An 18,592-nucleotide genomic window follows, 5' to 3' on the forward strand; every position below is an offset into this window, starting at 1 on the left:
ACGTACGAAGGCGACCTGCCTCTTGAGACAGTGTAAAGGGAAGCATCTCTCAGTCCAGGGACCAATTCGCACAGAACGCACGTTCAAGGATGACCTGCCTATTCAGACAGCGTAGAGGGAAGCTTCTCACAGTAGAGGGACCCATACTCACAGGACGCAGTTTCGAAGGAGACCTGCCACTTAAGACAGCGTAGAGGGAAGCCTGTCGCAGTGGAGGGACCTATACTCACAAGATGCATGTTCAAGGGCCACCTGCCTCATGAGACAGCGCAGAGGGAAGTTTCTCCCAGTCGAGGGACCCATGTTCACAGGACGCATGTTCGAAGGCGACCCGCCTCTTGAGACAGTGTAGAGGGAAGCTTCTCGTAGTCGAGGGACCCATACTCACATAACGCAGGCTCAAGGGAGACCTGCCTCTTGAGACAGCATAGAGGGTAGCCTCTCACAGTTGCGGTACCCATACTCACATGATGCATGTTCAATGGCGACCTGCCTCTTGAGACAGCGTAGAGGGAAGCTTCTCACAGTCGAGGGACCCATACTCACAAGACGCACGTTCAGGGGCGACTTGCTTCTTGAGACAGTATAGAGGGAAGCTTCTCACAGTCTAGGGACCCATACACACAAGACGCACGTTCAGGGGCGACTTGCTTCTTGAGACAGTATAGAGGGAAGCTTCTCACAGTCGAGGGACCCATACTCGCAGGACGCAGGTTCGAGGGGGAGCAGTCTCTTGACACAGTGTTGAGGGAAGATTCTCACAGTCGAGGGACCCATACTCGCAGGATGCAGGTTCGTGGAAGACCTGCCTCTTGAGACAGCGTAGTGCAGGGATACTCAAAGTGCGGCCCGGGGGGCGCTTGCCGCCCTTTTGACCTTTACATGTGCCCCCCCTGGTGAACAGCGGCACAAGTTGCTGTTTAGTTGCTGAGCACTACCATTTAGATTTTTTTTTTAATAAACTGGCACAATTTAATAAACGCAAATAAATGCTTGCCCGTTTATTTAACATTTATATAACCACCTGACACTCTGCCTGACCCACCCAGACTCCCTACCACCACACTACTGGCATCAGTGCGGCCCTGCCCAGGACGTGAGGGAAGCTTCTCACAGTCGAGGGACTCATTCTCACAGGACGCAGGTTTGAGGGAGACCTACCTCTTGAGACAGTGAAGAGAGAAGCTTCTCACAGTCATGGGAGCCATACTCACAGGACACAGGTCAGAGGGAGACCTGCCGCTTGCGACAGTCTAGAGGGAAGCTTCTCGCAGTCGAGGGACCCATACTCATAGCACGCAAGCCTCAAGGGAAACCTGCCTCTTGAAACAGCATGGAGTTTAGCCTCTCACAGTTGAGGGACCCATTCTCCCAGGACGCAGGTTCGAGGGAGACCTGCCTCTTGAGACAGTATAGTGAAAAGCTTCTCGCAGTCGAGGGACCCATACGCACAGGACGCAAGTTCGAAGGAGACCTGCCTCTTGAGACAGCGTAGAGGGAAGCTTCTCACAGTCGAGGGACCCATACTCACAGGATGCAGGTTCGAAGGAGACCTGCCTCTTAAGACAGCGTAGAGGGAAGCTTGTCGCAGTCGAGGGACCCATACTCACAGGACGCATGTTCAAGGGCGACCTGCCTCTTGAGACAGCATAGAGGGAAGTTTCTCCCAGTCGAGGGATCCATGCTCACAGGACGCAGGTTCGAAGGCGACCTGCCTCTTGAGACAATGTAGAGGGAAGCTTCTCGTAGTCGGGGGACCCATACTCACAGAACGCAGGTTCAAGGGAGACCTGCCACTTGAGACAGCGAAGAGGGTAGCCTCTCACAGTCGAGGGACCCATACTCACAGGACACATGTTCAAGGGTGACCTGCCTCTTGAGACAGTATAGAGGGAAGCTTCTCACAGTAGAGGGATCCATACTCTCAGGACACAGGTTCAAGGGGGAGCAGTTTCTTAAAACAGTGTAGAGGGAAGATTCTCACAGTCAAGGGAGCCATACTCGCAGGATGCAAGTTTGAGGCAGACCTGCCTCTTGAGATAGCGTAGTGCAAGGATACTCAAAGTACGGCCCTTTTGAAGTTTAACTGCGGCCCCCCCTAGTGAACAGCGGCACAAGTTGCTGTTTAGTTGCTGAGCACTACCATTTAGATTTTTTTTTTTAATAAACTGGCAAGATTTATTAACCTGCAAATAAATGCTTACCCGTTTATTTAACATTTATTTGGACCACCTGACACTCTGCCTGACCCACCCAGACTCCCTACCACCACACTGCTGGCATCCGTGCGGCCCTCGGTCACACCACAGACCATACTTTGTGGCTCCTGGTCAAGTGTTTGTAAGTGCCAAGGGCATGAGGGAAGCTTTTCACAGTCGAGGGACTCATACTCACAGGACTCAGGTTTGAGGGAGATCTGCCTCTTGAGACGGTGTAGAGGGAAGCTTCTCACAGTAGAAGGACCCATACTCACAGGACGCAGGTCCGAGGGAGACATGCTGCTTGTGACAGTCTAGAGGGAAGCTTCACACAGTCGAGGGACTAATACTCACAGGATGCAGGATTGAGGGAGACCGGTCTCTTGACACAGTGTAGAGGGAAGCTTCTCACAGTTGCGGGAGCCATACTCACAGGATGCAGGTTCGAGGGAGACCTGCCTCTTCAGACACCAAAGAGGGGAGCTTCTCGCAGTCGAGGGACCCATACTCACAGGATGCAGGTTTGAGGGAGACCTGCCGCTTGAGACGGTGTAGAGGGAAGCTTCTCACAGTAGAAGGATCCATACTCACAGGACGCAGGTATGAGGGAAGGTAGAGAGAAGCTTCTCACAGTCGCGGGAGCCATACTCACAGGACACAGGTCCAAAGGAGACCTGCCGCTTGCGAGTCTAGAGGGAAGCTTCACACAGTCGAGGAACCAATACTCACAGGATGCAGGATCGAGGGAGACCTGTCTCTTGACACAGTGTAGTGGGACGCTTCTAGCAGTCGAGGGATCCATACTCACAGGACACAGGTTCGGGGGACACCTGTCTCTTGAGACAGTGTAAAGGGAAGCTTCTCGCAATTGAGGGACGCACGTTCAAAGGCAACCTGCCTCTTGAGACAGTGTAGAGGGAGCCTTCTCGCAGTCAAGGGACCCATACTCATAGCACGCAAGTTCAAGGGAAACCTGCCTCTTGAAACAGCATAGAGGTTAGCCTCTCACAGTTGAGGGGCCCATTCTACCAGGACGCAGGTTCGAGGGAGACCTGCCTCTTGAGACAGTATAGAGAAAAGCTTCTCGCAGTCGAGGGACCCATACTCACAGGACGCAGGTTCAAGGGAGACCTGCCTCTTGAGACAGTGTAGAGGGAAGCTTCTCACAGTAGAGGGACCAATACTCACAGGATGCAGGATAGAGGGAGACCTGTCTCTTGACACAGTGTAGAGGGAAGCTTCTCGCAGTTAATGGACCCATACTCACAGGGCGCATCTACGAAGGCGACCTGCCTCTTGAGACAGTGTAGAGGGAAGCTTCTCGCAGTCGCGGGACCCATACGCACAGAACGCACGTTCATGGGTGACCTGCCTATTCAGACAGTGTAGAGGGAAGCTGTAAGGGGGTAGACCCGGGGACCCGTCTTTCTACCTCTAAAATACCTCTGGGGACGCCCGCCCTGCTCCATGCACGCCGATGTCCATTGCATGGGAGAACACCGCGTCAGCCAGCTGCACCCATCTCTCGTGTTTTCCAATGGCAGGACAGGAAACAGGAAGGAGGCGGGACTAACCCCGGAACCATTACGTCGGAACCAGTGAAAAGGAACACCACCCAGGAAGGAGGGTCGCTGACCAGGAAGAGAATCGAGGAGAACCGGGGAGATGCCGAACCGAACCAGGAAGAAGACGCCAGTCTAATCCAGGAAGACGTCGGAGAAGCCGAAGGATCGGAGGACCACTGGAGCGAAGAGTGGTGGTGTCCCTCAGAGGAGGCTGTCAAGCGGCCGTAACTCAGGAGAGTTACGGCAGGCCAAGTGAGTGACGGGATTCGGGCAAAGTCGGGACGGGAGATGGGGGGGCGAGAGCGGGCGGATGCGGGTGCGTTGTTGAGGAAACGGGCATTGCTGTAAATACTCCGGCTCCTGCTAAAACAGTCCCTACCCATGTTCACTGACCTAATTCCCTAGATACCCCTCCGCTGCATGTTCTGCACTTCCCGAAACCAGAGTGTGACCTAAACCAAGTGGCCATATCATTTTGAGAGAAACCCGAGTGTGACCTAAACCAAGTGGCCATATCATTTTGACAAAAATCCGAGTGTGACCTGAACCAAGTGGCCATATCGTTTTGAAAGACTATGGAGCATATTATCTTCGTTTTTTTTCCTCTTTATTTTTCCCCTTTTAGTGCACATTGGTGTGGTGAAGGGTAGCCTAGCCTAACTACAATCACAACCAGAAGTATACCTTACTCATGGCCTTTCTTTTCCTCTCTTTTTGAGCCTCCGGGAGGAACCAACCACGGCGGAGGACTCCAGACTAACCCCTTTGAGCATCAGCTCAGAAGAAGACGAGGAATCCCAGGAACTGATCCCTACCCTCGCCAGCGGCCACCAACCAGAGACCAGAGACTTTCAACCAGAGACTCTCCCAGTAGTGAAACCAAAAATACCATTGTCTGATACTACAATTAACACCCTTGGAAAATATATCCAGCCTCCGCGTCTGCATATCCGACCCTCCCTCCCACAGAAGCTTCTCACAGTTGAAGGACACATACTCACAGGACGCAGGTTCGAGGGAGACCTGCCTCTTAAGGTAGGGTAAAGGGTAGCCTCTCCAAATCGAGGGACCCATACTCACAAGATGTACGTTTGAGAGATATCTGCCTCTTGAGATGATGTAGAGGGAAGCTACACACAGTCGAGAGGCGCATACTCACAGGATGCAGGTTCGAGGGAGACCTGCCTCTTGAGACAGCGTAGAGGGAAGCTTATAACAGTGTATGGACCCATACTCATGGGACGCACGTTCGAGGGAGACTTGCCTCTAAGACAACGTAGAGTGAAGCTTCTCACAGTAGAGGGAACCATACTTACAGGACTGGGTTCAAGGGAGACCTGCCTCTTGAGACAGCGTAAAGGGAAGTTTTTCACAGTCCAGGGGCCCATACTCACAGGATGTAGGTTCGAGGGACATCTGCTCTTGGGACAGCGTAGAGGGAAGCATCGCACAGTCGAGGGGCCCATACTCACTGGACGCAGATTCAAGGGGAAGAAGTTACATACAATTAAATAGAATTAATCAACAACAACATATTTTGATCCACAGAGTTTAATTCACACTGGGATGCAGTATATCAAATATACATTATGCAAAAAACAGTCAACTGTATTTAAAGTCATACAGTGCCCCAGGGAGGGAGAGGAGGGACGTGATAGTGAGAAGTTGGGGAAGTGGTAGGATTAGGTGACAGTAAAATCAATCCTTTAAGCATTTATTCATGCTATAAATGATGTAGCAACAACTTGCAAAACGCATAGCGACATTATTTGAATGAAGGGCATACGACACAAGGTACAGTGTATATACAAGATGTTGGCGTGAGGTTGCCACCATTAAAAACAGTCGACGTTTCGACCCTCTTGTGGTTGCAGGATCGTTTAACCTTGCTGTGGGGTCTTCATCAGGACCGTGGGGGGGGGGGGGGCAAAGGACCAAAAGTTAGTGTCCAGTTGGTCTCAAAATTGGTAATCACACGGATGAACTCGGGTGAGTTGGTACTGCATCGAATGAGGGTCGAAACGTCGACTGTTTTTAATGGTGGCAACCTCACGCCAACATCTTGTATATACACTGTACCTTGTGTCGTATGCCCTTCATTCAAATAATGTCGCTATGCGTTTTGCAAGTTGTTGCTACATCATTTATAGCATGAATAAATGCTTAAAGGATTGATTTTACTGTCACCTAATCCTACCACTTCCCCAACTTCTCACTATCACGTCCCTCCTCTCCCTCCCTGGGGCACTGTATGACTTTAAATACAGTTGACTGTTTTTTGCATAATGTATATTTGATATACTGCATCCCAGTGTGAATTAAACTCTGTGGATCAAAATATGTTGTTGTTGATTAATTCTATTTAATTGTATGTAACTTCTTCCTCTATACACTGGGACCCCCTCCTCTCAGTCTCAATCTAACCCAGGTCCCAGTGACTGTATATGGGTTCTACCCCCTTGTCTACAAGCAGATTCAAGGGGGACAGCCTCTTGAGACAGGGTAGAGGGAAACTTCTCACATTCGAGGGACCCATACTCACAAGACATAGTTTCGAGAGAGACCTCCCTCTTTGGACAGGGCAGAGGGTAGTTTCTCACAGTCACGGGATCCATACTCACAGGACACAGGTTCGAGGGAGGGCTGTCTATTGAGTCAGCATTGAGGGAAGATTCTCACAGTCGAGGGACCCATACTCACAGGACGCAGGTTCGAGGGAGAAGTGCCTCTCAAGGCGATGCTTCACGTTGTCGAGGGACCCATACTCACAAGACGTAGGTTCGAGGGAGACCTGCCTCCTGAGATGGTGTAGAGAGATGCTTGTCGCAGTCGAGAGACCCATACTCACAGGACGCTAGTTCGAAGGAGACCTGCCTCCAGAGTCTTGAGGCGATGTAGAGGGATGCGTCACGCAGTCGAGGGATCCATTCTCACAGGATGCAGGTTCGAGGGAGACCTGCCTCTTGAGACAGTATAGAGAAAAGCTTCAAGCAGTCGAGGGACCCATTCTCACAAGACGTAGGTTCGAGGAAGACCTGCCTCTTGAGACAGCGTAGACGGAAGCTTCTTGCAGTCAAGGGACCCATACTCACAAGACGTAGGTTCAAGGAAGACCTGCCTCTTGAGACAGCGTAGAGGGAAGCTTCTAGCCGTCGGACTCACGGGACGCAGGTTCGAGCAGGACCTGTCTCTTGAGACACTACAGAGGGACGCTCTCACAGTTGTGGGACCCATACTCCCAGGATGCAGGTCCGAGTGAGACCTGCCTCTTGAGACAAAGTAGCGGGAAGCTTCACGCAGTCGAGGGAACCATACTCACAGGACGCAGGTACGAGGGGCACCTGTCTCTTGACACTCTAGAGGGAAGCTTCTGGAGGCCCATACTCATGGTAAAGTAGCACATGGATGCTCTGTCATTAAAGTCAAGTCCCATCTACGATGAACAAATCTGTTTACCTGCTGTGTTTTGCCTTTGAAAGAATGATCTCCACCTTCTAAGCGCCGGTGCTTCTCGAGAGAAAGATGAACCAGGCCATCTCTATGTCTTTCTTCGTTTCCGTTCTTCATCTTCCAACTGGACCTTAAAGACACATGTGCACTGCAATGAAGACAGCGAAGAGATACTCTGCACACAACATAGACAAGAGCTTTGATTCACACGTGGAAAAATTAGAGACAGTGTGAAAATAAATGGGACAGAGAAATATGGTAAGCTGGAGACTGGAAGAAGATACAAAGAAAACAAAACCATTTGCTAGAGACAGTCTGAGGAGACATGGGAAGCAGCATGAAGAGGAACCGAAGACAGAACGAAGGGAAACTGGAGACAGTATGAAGGGAAACTGGAGACTGCATGAAGGGAAACTGGAGACAGAATGAAGGGAAACTGGAGACAGCATGAAGGGAAACTGGAGACAACATGAAGAGAAACTGGAGACAGAATGAACACAAACTGGAGACAGCATGAAGGGAAACTGAAGGTAGCACGAAGAGATACCAAAGTCAGCACAAAGAGAAACTGGAGATAGCATGAAGAGAAGTGTGGCTCACTGGTTAGAGGAGGCAGACCTGGAAGCAGAGGTCAGCCCGGGACCAGGGTTCAATTCCTGGCTCGGCGGGGTCTTGAGTCCTAAAATGTCCATGGACTCGACAATTCTCGCTCCGGTGCCTACTCGATTCACGGGTTCACACTCTGCGACTCTGGACAATAGCTTGCTTAATCTCCACAAAGGCCCCTCGCGACGGGATGCCTGGCTTTCACCTTGCGGATACCCTGCCGGGGTTATCTCACAGGGGAATACCTGGACGGGTTCCCTAAGCAAGCGCTTAGAAACCGCTTGGTGATTTGCGCTATATAAATTCCTGTACATTTACATTTACAACCATAGACAGAATGAAGAGAAACTAGAGACAACATGAAGGGAAACCGAAGGCAGTATGAAGGGATACTCAAGATAGCACAAAGAGAAATGAAAGACAGCACACAGAGAAACTGAAGGTAGCACAAAGAGAAACGGAAGATAGCACAGAAACTGAAGATAGCACAAAGAGAAACTGAAGACAGCACAAAGAGAAACTGAAGATAGAGAAACTGGAGATAGCACAAAGAGAAACTGAAGATAACACAAAGAGAAACGGAAGATAGCACAGAAACTGAAGATAGCACAAAGAGAAACTGAAGACAGCACAAAGAGAAACTGAAGATAGAGAAACTGGAGATAGCACAAAGAGAAACTGAAGATAACACAAAGAGAAACTGAAGATAACACAAAGAGAAACCAAAGACAGCACAAAGAGAAACCAAAGACAGCACAAAGAGAAACCAAAGACAGCACAAAGAGAAACCAAAGACAGCACAAAGAGAAACTGAAGACAGCCTAAAGGGAAAAGGGAGAGAGCATAAAGGGAAACTAGACACAGCATTAGGAAAAGTCGAAGAAAGCAAAAAGATAAACTAAAGAGAGCATAAAGGAAAACAGGAGACAGCATGAAGGGAAACAGGAGACAGCATGAAGGGAAACAGGAGACAGCATGAAGGGAAACAGGAGACAGAATGAAGGGAAACAGGAGACAGCAGGAAGAGAAACTGGAGACAGCATAAATGGAAACTAGACACAGAATTAGGAAAAGTCGACAAAAGCAAACAGATAAACTAAAGAGAGTATGAAAGGAAACAGGAGACAGCATGAAGACAAACCTGGAAACAGCATGAGACAGAGCTGGAGACAGTACAAAGATAACCATGAAACGGCATGTAGAAAACCTGGAGACAGCATGAGACAGAGCTGGAGACAGTCATCAGATAACCAGGAGACAGCATGAAGGGAAACTGGAGACAGCATGAGACAAAGCTGGAGACAGTACTTAGATAACTATGAGTAAATTAGCAGAACCATTGAAAACAGCAAGAGACAGAGCTGGATAAAGCACTAAGATCAGCTGGAGTCAGTAGGAAGACAAACTGAAAATAATCTTAAGAGAAGAGTGGAGAAGTCAGCAGAATGATGCCATGATTGGAGAACACGCATCGAACATAAGATGAAAGAACCTGTAGTCGGCCTAACATTAACTTGAAAATAACCTGAAAATAACCTTTCGACATCAGAAAAATGCAGAAATGAAGATAAGCTGTAGACTTAGGGCGTTTCATTGTAGCCGGCATGAAGATAAACTGGAACTAGAAAAAAGATGAACTCGAAAGGAGAATACAGAATCTTGGTGAAGGCAGCACATACAATCACCAATAACTGAAGACAGACTGGTGACAGAACGGGACATTCTGGATATATAAAAGTGGTAATATGGAGAGATAATGGTGATAACCAGGAAACAGAAATAAGACTTAACAGGAATCATAAGAAAATAAACTGAAGATAAAAAGAAAGAAAACATGAAAATACAATGACCAGAAACTGATCCTTAGATGAAATGGCCATTAACTGGTGATAGAAGGAAGAATTTGAGCTAAATGATGATAAAACAAGCTAGAAATACAAAACCAAGATAACAAGAAATAAAAATACAAACTTCAGATAAGAAGATATTAAAATGGAAAGAGCATTTAGACAAAGTAGAGATAGTCTTAGGATGTGGATATGTAAATAATAGAACCTGATGGAAGCAGGAAGATAATTGGAGACAGAAAAAAAGAAAATCTAGAGCTGTCAGGAGGAGCTGGAAATAAAATGAAGGTAATGTGAGACAGCATGAGGCTATTGAAGAAAGACTAATGAGCAATGGTGCTGCTCAGGGAGGCATATGGTTCTACGTCCTCTTTTTAAATTATTGGTGTTGTTACTGATTGAGGGGAGTTAAACCCTACACAAGCAAGAACCACAGTTTCTGTCAGGGCATAACTCAAACAAACCGTGAATGAACCTGTGCTTAACCCTCTGGTAGCTTGAGACAAAGGCAGTCAGGCTTAACTTAGAGGCAATGGGTAATACACGTATGTAGCACTTCAAACAGTAATAACGTGAAAACAATAAACAAGAAAAATCTCACGCCAATTTACAAATATAGAATAAAATTGAATAAATGATTTGACAACAGAACAAAAACCCAATCAGTAGAACCGGAGGTACGCAGTTTTAAAGATTTCAAATGAGTAAAGCGCCTAAAATCACAAAGCGACACTCACGAATATCTGGTCATGGGAGACTGGTTCAAGTGCCAGCTCAGGCCAACCATGATGGAGTGCGTGCCGATTGAAGGCTCCTGGTTAGTCCTGCTGAAAGAGTTACCTTCAAAGTCCAGCACAAAGTGTTCCATTCACTGTGGATGGGGCCACATGGAGCAAGGGGAGCGTAGTAAAGTGTAAAGAGCAGGCCGGGCATTGCGGACGGTAGTTACTCTAGCACGAAGCTTCTGTTGGGAGTGGCAGGGGGGTTAGGCTGGAGCTTCGTGTTGGCAGTCACCATGAGCTGTGGATGCTGTAGTGCAAAGTGCAGATCACACGCTGCCGAGTATTGTTGGCGCTCCACTGTAGCGCAAAGAGTCTGGTTCGACGGAACTTCACATTGGTGGGCAGTCTGGATGGTAAGATATTGGTGCAATTAGGCCCTTTCATGTTTACTAAGAGCCCAAAACTTCAGGAGAGCACAATTGAGGCCACACCAAGGATCCAGGATCTGAGGGGCACCGCTCCAGCAGAGGCCAGCAGGGTTCAGACAGGTCAAGTTGCATGCCCATGCAGCAAGTCAGGTGGGCAGTGACAGGGAGCCTCTGCAGCCTATCTCCCTGTAGTTCAAAACAGGAGGTCAGCCAGCTGTCCCTTAGAGTCACTTCAGCGTGGGATGAGGAGCGTGGGTCTAGTCTTCCTTCTCAGAAAGCAGGGAAGCAGAGCAGTAGAGTGGCAGTCCTTCTGGCAGCAAAGCAGCACAGCAATCCTTCTGTAGTACCCACGGGTCCAAGAGGGCACTAGAGAGCTGGTTCTGAGGGTCCAATACTTATACCTGGTGCCCACTTTGAAGTAGGAGAAGGTTCTGGAGGTTCCCACCCCCATGAGCATTTGGAATTTCCTGCCTCCTTTACCTGGCCCTAGCTTGTTTAGGGTCACAATAGACTAGTGTCGGATCCTTTGTGAGTATGCTAAGGCAGAGCCTTTGTGATGTGCAAGTGTGGTAGGTGACAGCTCCACCCCCACCCCCCTCAGTAAGTTAAAGTTGGCCGATCCTGCCAACACCTATGGCCTTTTATTTCAATGTCTGGGAGCAATACACAAAGACCAAGTGCCAGCTACACCTACTCATGTGACCCAAAAGGCAGGCACCAGACAACGTTATGCTAAAACAGCTTGAATACACAGTCATATGTAATTTTGTTTTCTGAACAAATCCCTTGTTGGCATTCATACCTATCTTACTTGCTAAATATAGCATTTTCAGAATTGTGACTTGAAATCTGACTTTACCATTAAAGAGAGCTTTAAATTACAATTCTTCAGACATCAAACTCAACTTTCCTACTATTCCCAATTGAAAGTTATCACTTAATAAATGTAATAAGGTAACCCAATGTTATCCTATAGGAGAGGTAGGTCTTTCAGTAGTGAAAAGCAAATGTAAGAGTTTTTCACTAGTAAGACATGTAAAAGTTAAAAGTAAATGTCCAACATTTTAAATATGCTGGACCCTACCCTCTGGGCTGTTTAGGGTCTCTACTATAAGTGACTTATATGTATTAAAAAGAAAGGTTTGGGCCTGTCAAAAGGTTTATTTTGCCTGGCTGAATTTGCAGTTTAAACTGTACACACAGTCTACATTATATGGGTTCATTATATGTTTCCAGTTTAAGTTTAAGTTTATTGCACAGTTAATTAAAACCAATGCGATGCAGTAACACAATAAGAAAAGTTAAAATGCAACATAAAAAGACATGCGTTTAAGACCAATGCTATGCAATAACGAGATAAAAATAAACAATTCAACATAAATAAATAAAAAAATTGTTTGCAGGCCGCCTACGTTGGGCCGTACTATGCTTCCCATCCACTTTGTAGGCCTGCTAGTCCATTCGTGTTATGCATAAAATTTTGTGACATAGATAATTTCCACAATATGCGTTAAAACAGATGTCCTAATTTATTGAGTTTTCATGGGTCAATTTTTGGTAATTTTTTTTCCACTGCTTTTAAAAATTTCACGAAGCTGCAGCTCAGCTGAGGGTCCTGTGCTGAGAAGCAGGTTAGCACTGCACTCCTTCGTGTGCGTACCGCCTGTAGAATGAAATGGCGTTTCAGCAGAAGCTTCCTTTCTTCTTGCAGTTCCTCACACGAGCATAGCAGGTGCAGCATGTCTTCTGCCCCGGTGCCGCATAGCCGACATAGTGTTCCTGCTTTCGATCTCAGCCAGAGAGGAAGGTGCTGAATGTATGGTAGCAGGCCCAGTCTGTATCTTAAGAAGGACAATTTGTTTTTTTTTGCATAACCGAGACCGAAATAAGGCTGGGAGATTTGTGTCTGATATGTGTTTAATACCATCCATGCGTGAGATCTTTTTAATAGGGTGGCTTTATCCTGGACCCACGACTGTAGCTTGATCGATTTCTTTACCAGCTTGGTAAATGTTTTATGATCTGCAGAGGACGCCCAGAGCCCTGCCAGCCCGGTGTTCTCTAAGCTTATTGCCAAGTATTTTGCTGCTGGCGAGTTTTGGGTCTGCTCTAGCTCTTTCCATAAATATTCATTCAGGGTTCCTTCGGTCATTTTTCTCACTTTGCCCCATGTGCAGATATATGCACCCTGTCGTGCCAAAAGCTGTAACCGAATTCCAAATTCCAGTCTGATGTGTGCTGGGGAGGATCGCTTTGGGAGGCTGAAAATGATTCTATATGCCACACGATTGTGCTGTCAAGTGTTATGGCATCTCTGCCTCGGTGAGCCTCACTCCCATAAGTTAGTGTTGGTAGCAGTTTGGGGCGTATGACATGTAGTAAAGGAGTTAGAGAAGGGCCGGAGAGCTTGTTGTTTAATGTTTTTAGTGCGATTGCCAGTGCAAGGCCTTTGCCTCTTATGCTAGCCCTTTGTGCGCTGAATTGGCCACCACTGTCTATCTTCACACCTAGATATTTGTACGACAAGGTGTCTTTGATGCGAGTGTTATTCCAGAACCACGAGAAAACTTTCTTTTTTTTCTTGCTGATTGTCATTGTTTGCGTTTTCTCGAGGTTCACTGTTAAGTCATTTGACTCGGAATATCGCTGGGTCGTATTAATGAGGTTTTGGAGCCCTACTCTTGTATGGCCTATTAGCACCAGGTCGTCTGCATATAAGAGACATGGTAGATTGAGGCCTCCTAATTTTGGCGAGTGTGAATTACAGTTGTTTAGTAGGGGCGCCAAGTCCCCCAGGTACAGGTTGAACAGTGTGGGGGCCAGTACGCAGCCCTGCTTAAGGCCATTGTTGGTTTGTATCCGCCTTGAGAGCATTGAGCCGTCCCCCACCTTGATCTGAATCCAGGTGTCAGTGTGTAGGTTGATTAACAGCTCCAACAAAACTTTTGGGATGCCCCAGCCATTTAGTTTTGCCCATAGTAGATTGCGGTTGATGTTGTCAAATGCCGCTTTGTAATCAAAGTAGCAGAGGTGTAGGGGCATTTTTTTCGTCTCTGCCTTATCTATAAGCATACCCATAGTCAATATGTTTGTTGTTGTTCCCACTGCTTTGACGAAGCCTGTTTGATTAACAGGTATAAGAGATTTCCTTGTGGCCCATGCCTGTAGTTCTTCCAGTATGAGCCCTGCGAAATACTTCGCGTCATTATCGATTAAGGCAACTAGCCGGTAGTTTGAGGGAGGCCCCTGTCCCCTGCTTTATATATGGGGGCAATGATGGAGCCCTTCCAAGAGTCTGGCAAGATGTTAGTGTACCTGATCTCATTATATGGGTTATATATATGTTGAAGGAAGGCTAATATTTATTCAATAAGTGTGAGAACGTAGACTCTATGTACCTCTAAATTTAACATGTGAGGATCCTCTTCGGTGACACATGACGCTATCTCTGTCAAAAGCGTGGGTCAGCTATACAGCCCCTTTGAATACTGCATAGGATATGCGTCACCCCTGACACCATGTAGGTACTCTGAAATACTATGCGCTCAGCTGATTCTATGGAGCACTGAGGTGCACTGTATTGTGGGCTCACTCACCGAGCATCCGTGACTTTCACTCTTCCAGGCCGGTGGGTTGCTGCGTGGTGGATGTTGGGAAGTACAGGCAGGTGGACATGGAGACGAGGAGCGGGCGCCATATTCTGGTCTAGAGACTTCGGAGGAGGGAAGGATCTGTCATGTAAAGAAAACAGTTTCGGAATAGGCATAAATGTGTGATGTCATGTAACTCTGCATTATCAGACTTAAAATCATTCAACAGAACAACTGTGAGCCTCAGCCACATGTGAGCCCGTGGTTACTGGCAACAGTGCAGTTGGGTTTTGCCATGCATCCCATCCCTATTTGTTATGTTATGTTAAAATCACTTTTACCGCGCACGGTCACCAAATGGTTTCATGGCGCTCATAGACAACAACGGGGGGGGGGCAGACAGCATGATTACTCAAAAGCTAATTGAAAAAGATGAGTTTTGAGTAGTTTATGGAACCAGAGATAATTGGGGCAGAGTCGAAGTGATAGGAAAAGAGTTTCACAGTGCGGGGGCAAGAAACGAAAAGCACGAGCCACCATGCTTTTTACGTTTATACCTGGGGATAATTAGGAGATTGTGGGCAGTAGACCGGAGGTTTCTTAAGGGAATGTGACGTTTGAGGTTGGAGGAAGTGAAAGCCGGGGCGGAAGCAAGGAGGGCCTTGAAGACAGTACAGCCCAACTTAAAAATACAACGGGAGGCCACTGGTAGCCAGTGCAATTTCCTCAACAGGGGCGAGACATGTTGATGTTTGGGCTGTTGAAAGACCAGTCTCGCCGCCTGATTTTGAGCCAGCTGAAGCCGATGGAGATGGTAAGCAGGAATCCCAACATAGAGAGAGTTAGCATAGTCAATGCGGGAGGTGACAAGAGCCATGATGACCACAGGGACTCATGTAATAGTGATCACAAATTGGATAAGCATGTCAGTGTTATATAATTTGTGTTATATGTCTTATAGGGCCCATAGGCCTCACTATGATACATTAGCTCTTTACTTAGGTCATTTAAGGTGTTTATCATTTGCAAAAGTAGAATAATTTGTTTTCTTTATTGTACAACTGCACGCATTACATTCATCGTGTATTTTGATGGTATGTTTCTAGTTCATGTATAAATTATATCGAAGGAACAGATGCTGCTTAGGAAAAAGAAGAACAGCTTTAGACCCTAAGACGAGCCTAGAGGGAGTTCTCACAAACTTTCTCTCACCTTTCTTCATGATCACAAGGTTCACTTTCTTAAAATAAATGCTGTGAATGCTATGTAATAGCTGTTCACAACCCTCGCCATTCCAGCCAGCAAAGCACTCTGGCCCCGAGCTCAGCCACCAAAGGGCATCTGAGCGGTTTGTCACTGAACATAGATTTTCCAACAGAAACAAAAATTAGTCTTGTTTTGCAGACAGCCTGCAAACGAGACACATTTAAATGAAGTGCACGTACGACTGTGTGTATATTCTATTGAAAAACAGACCCTCATTAGGGCAATATGTTTGATGCATTAAGATTAGATATGTAGCGACTTAGAAATACATTGAATGTGAAACGTTGCTAATTTTCATAATATTGTTTTTTTACGTACTCTCTCGATATGTTTTCAATGATTTTTGCTACTATTTTAATTTATCCTGCACTAAAACTGGATTAAAATAAAGTCTTTTGAAATAATATATAATGTGTGTGTGCGCGTGTGTTGTGTGCGCACTCCTGTGGTGTGAAATGTTGCAAAACTCACAAATCAATAATCAAATATGTCTGCCAATCTCTGGCATTGTTACACACCCAATATGCAGTATCTCCAGGTAACTTGAGGGAGGTGTGTGGGTCATAATTGGTCCAGTCTGTCAGCCTAGAATTGGTAACTTGGTCCAAACAAGCACTTGCCAAAGAGTTTAGAAGAATCTTCCAGGTCATGTTTACACAACCCTCGTAAAAACAGAACAGGTTGTGAAATGGCCTTAAGACTGTGATGGGTGTGCATTGTAATAAAGTAGGTATATACGATTGTTAATGTTATGTTTTACTTTTTATCATTATGCAATGAAAGCTTAAAAACTCAATTCACAGAGACTTAAAACATAAAAACACAGAATAGGTTCTTATGTCCATTGACACTCTAAGGAGGAGGTCTGGTACTTTGAATTTATGTTACACTTATAATTATACTCATTGTTCAGTCAGACCTATAAATGTAAAAACAAACAGTTATTTGATTAAATGTATGGCTATTTAAATAATGATGCACACAAAAGCCAGACTCAACTGGTACCTCTAAGCTCTGATGTGATACACTTGCCAGGGTTTATATGGCAAGGTGGTCAAATTAAAAAATATAGGATCCTACGGACATTTTTAATCTTGGAGAAAGGGCCAGTGTGTTCTCCGCTTCCAGAACAGCACCAGGCAGCACGAAACACAGCATTGGGCTGGCTATCATGCGTCTGCTCTCTGTACCACTTTCAATCACTAGTTACTAGTGGCTCCGGGTGCTTGAGCTAAGAACATCACAAGAGGGTCAGGGATATGCCAAAGATACAGAGCAACTGCGCCTTCTGGTCTCGGCTGTCCCCTGTAGATGTGGTCAAGTGATGGAGAGGTACTGTGGCTTTGAGATGATCACTACAACCTTCTTTATTTTCTGAGATAACAATTCCTCTTATTTCAGCCCCATAAAAAATGAATATACCTCTATTACAATGTGTAAAGTCTGTGCATCCTACCCTGGCATCCTTCCCTCTACGCTTTCATCAATGGGATCAAAAACATGGGTCGTTTATAAGGCAGAACTCACATGGAAGCCTCGGAAAGAGGAAAAGCTGAGTGACAGCAGAAGTTGCACCTGTGACCATGACATCAAAAACAGATTTCTTTGGTGGATGAATTATTCTACTGAGCCACCCGATGACGGCCAACCCCACTGACAAGGAACATAAGAACATAGGAATTGGAAGAACATTTAAGGGGGTTTATATGGCAGAATATGAATAGCAAACCTACTGTCTGGCATACATATCATGGCCTAAATATCATTTGCAAAATATATTGCTTTCTATTATAAAGTTAGGCCACACTATTCCGGCACCACATCAGAGGCAGTCTTTGCACAAAATCTATTTGTTACACAAATCAGCACATGGTCACAGCTGTTCCTCCAGTGTTAAACCTGAATCAAACTATATTCCAAGGTCTTTAACAAAATGATCTGGTTTAGGTTGTAGACCTGAGGAAGACGGCTAAAAAGCTTGCCCCAATACTATAAGTAGATTGAAAGGATACCAATTGTAGTCTATACGCAGTAAGTTTCAACTGGATTTGCACCATATCATGGTCACAATACAAACTGTGACTATAATATTACCCGTAATATCATCGCAGTGGAGTCGATAACAGTACGCGTTCACTCACCTCGATGATATTTTAAGAGTGAATATCACATTTACAATGTAGTACAAGTCGTGAATTTGGGGAGCCAACAGTGTGACATACAACCATATACAGTGCTATATAAATGCAGTTACTCATACGCACTCATCCATCCAGCCACACCTCCATCACTGAAGGATCCACCCATCTCCCTATCCATTCCATGCTGCCATCGTCCACCCCTGACCTCACAATCCCTCACCTCAGCACAGGGAGCAGTGGGAGCCGCTCTTGGTCCTTGGGAAGCAGGTTGTGTCCTCTGGTTGGGAGCCTGCTGCTGTTGTGTTGTCGCACATCCCCCACAGTCCTCAGGAAGACACTGGGAATCCGGTGGAGCCTCTCCCGGCCCACGCGGCCCCCGTGGATGTACTTGCGCATCTTGCGGCTGAGCTCTGTGCTGACCGGGGTGAACCGAAACCCAGGATAGAGCTTCCCAGCTGTAGGTAGAACGGAGAACTAATGGGTGAAAAGAAGAACACAAAGGCACGTACAGACAGACACACTCACCTCTGGAGTGCTGCACAAAAACAGCAAGATTTAGCTTTTAACGACTATATTCTACCAACAATTCCAAGGACCTGCGCAGTTGTACCACCTGAAACCTGTCATGTATTTTATTGTGCTAAGCCTAAATAAAGATAATATTTAAATAAACAAATCATGTGAAGCATCAATGCTAATGCATCCTGATGTTCAAACCATGTAAGGGAATCTACTGAAGTCTAATATTAAACAGCTGCACATACTTCAGAGACTCATAT

At 46.4% G+C, this 18,592-nt stretch overlaps 1 protein-coding gene across 1 annotated transcript in view; it reads right to left on the minus strand.

Annotated features, from left to right (window-relative positions):
• Positions 1-18,592, minus strand: part of LOC144826369 (uncharacterized) — a 377,712-nt gene that overhangs the window by 306,053 nt on the left and 53,067 nt on the right. Inside the window, exons 4-6 of the mRNA XM_078684697.1 lie at positions 18,034-18,268; positions 14,413-14,547; positions 7,220-7,343 (exon numbers count right to left, since the gene is read on the minus strand). Coding sequence (XP_078540823.1) covers positions 7,220-7,343; positions 14,413-14,547; positions 18,034-18,268 — 494 coding nt within the window. The remainder of the gene's footprint in view (positions 1-7,219; positions 7,344-14,412; positions 14,548-18,033; positions 18,269-18,592) is intronic.

The sequence above is a fragment of the Lissotriton helveticus genome, chromosome 3_2 (assembly GCF_964261635.1).
Source record: "Lissotriton helveticus chromosome 3_2, aLisHel1.1, whole genome shotgun sequence".
Classification (NCBI taxonomy): Eukaryota; Metazoa; Chordata; class Amphibia; order Caudata; family Salamandridae; genus Lissotriton; species Lissotriton helveticus.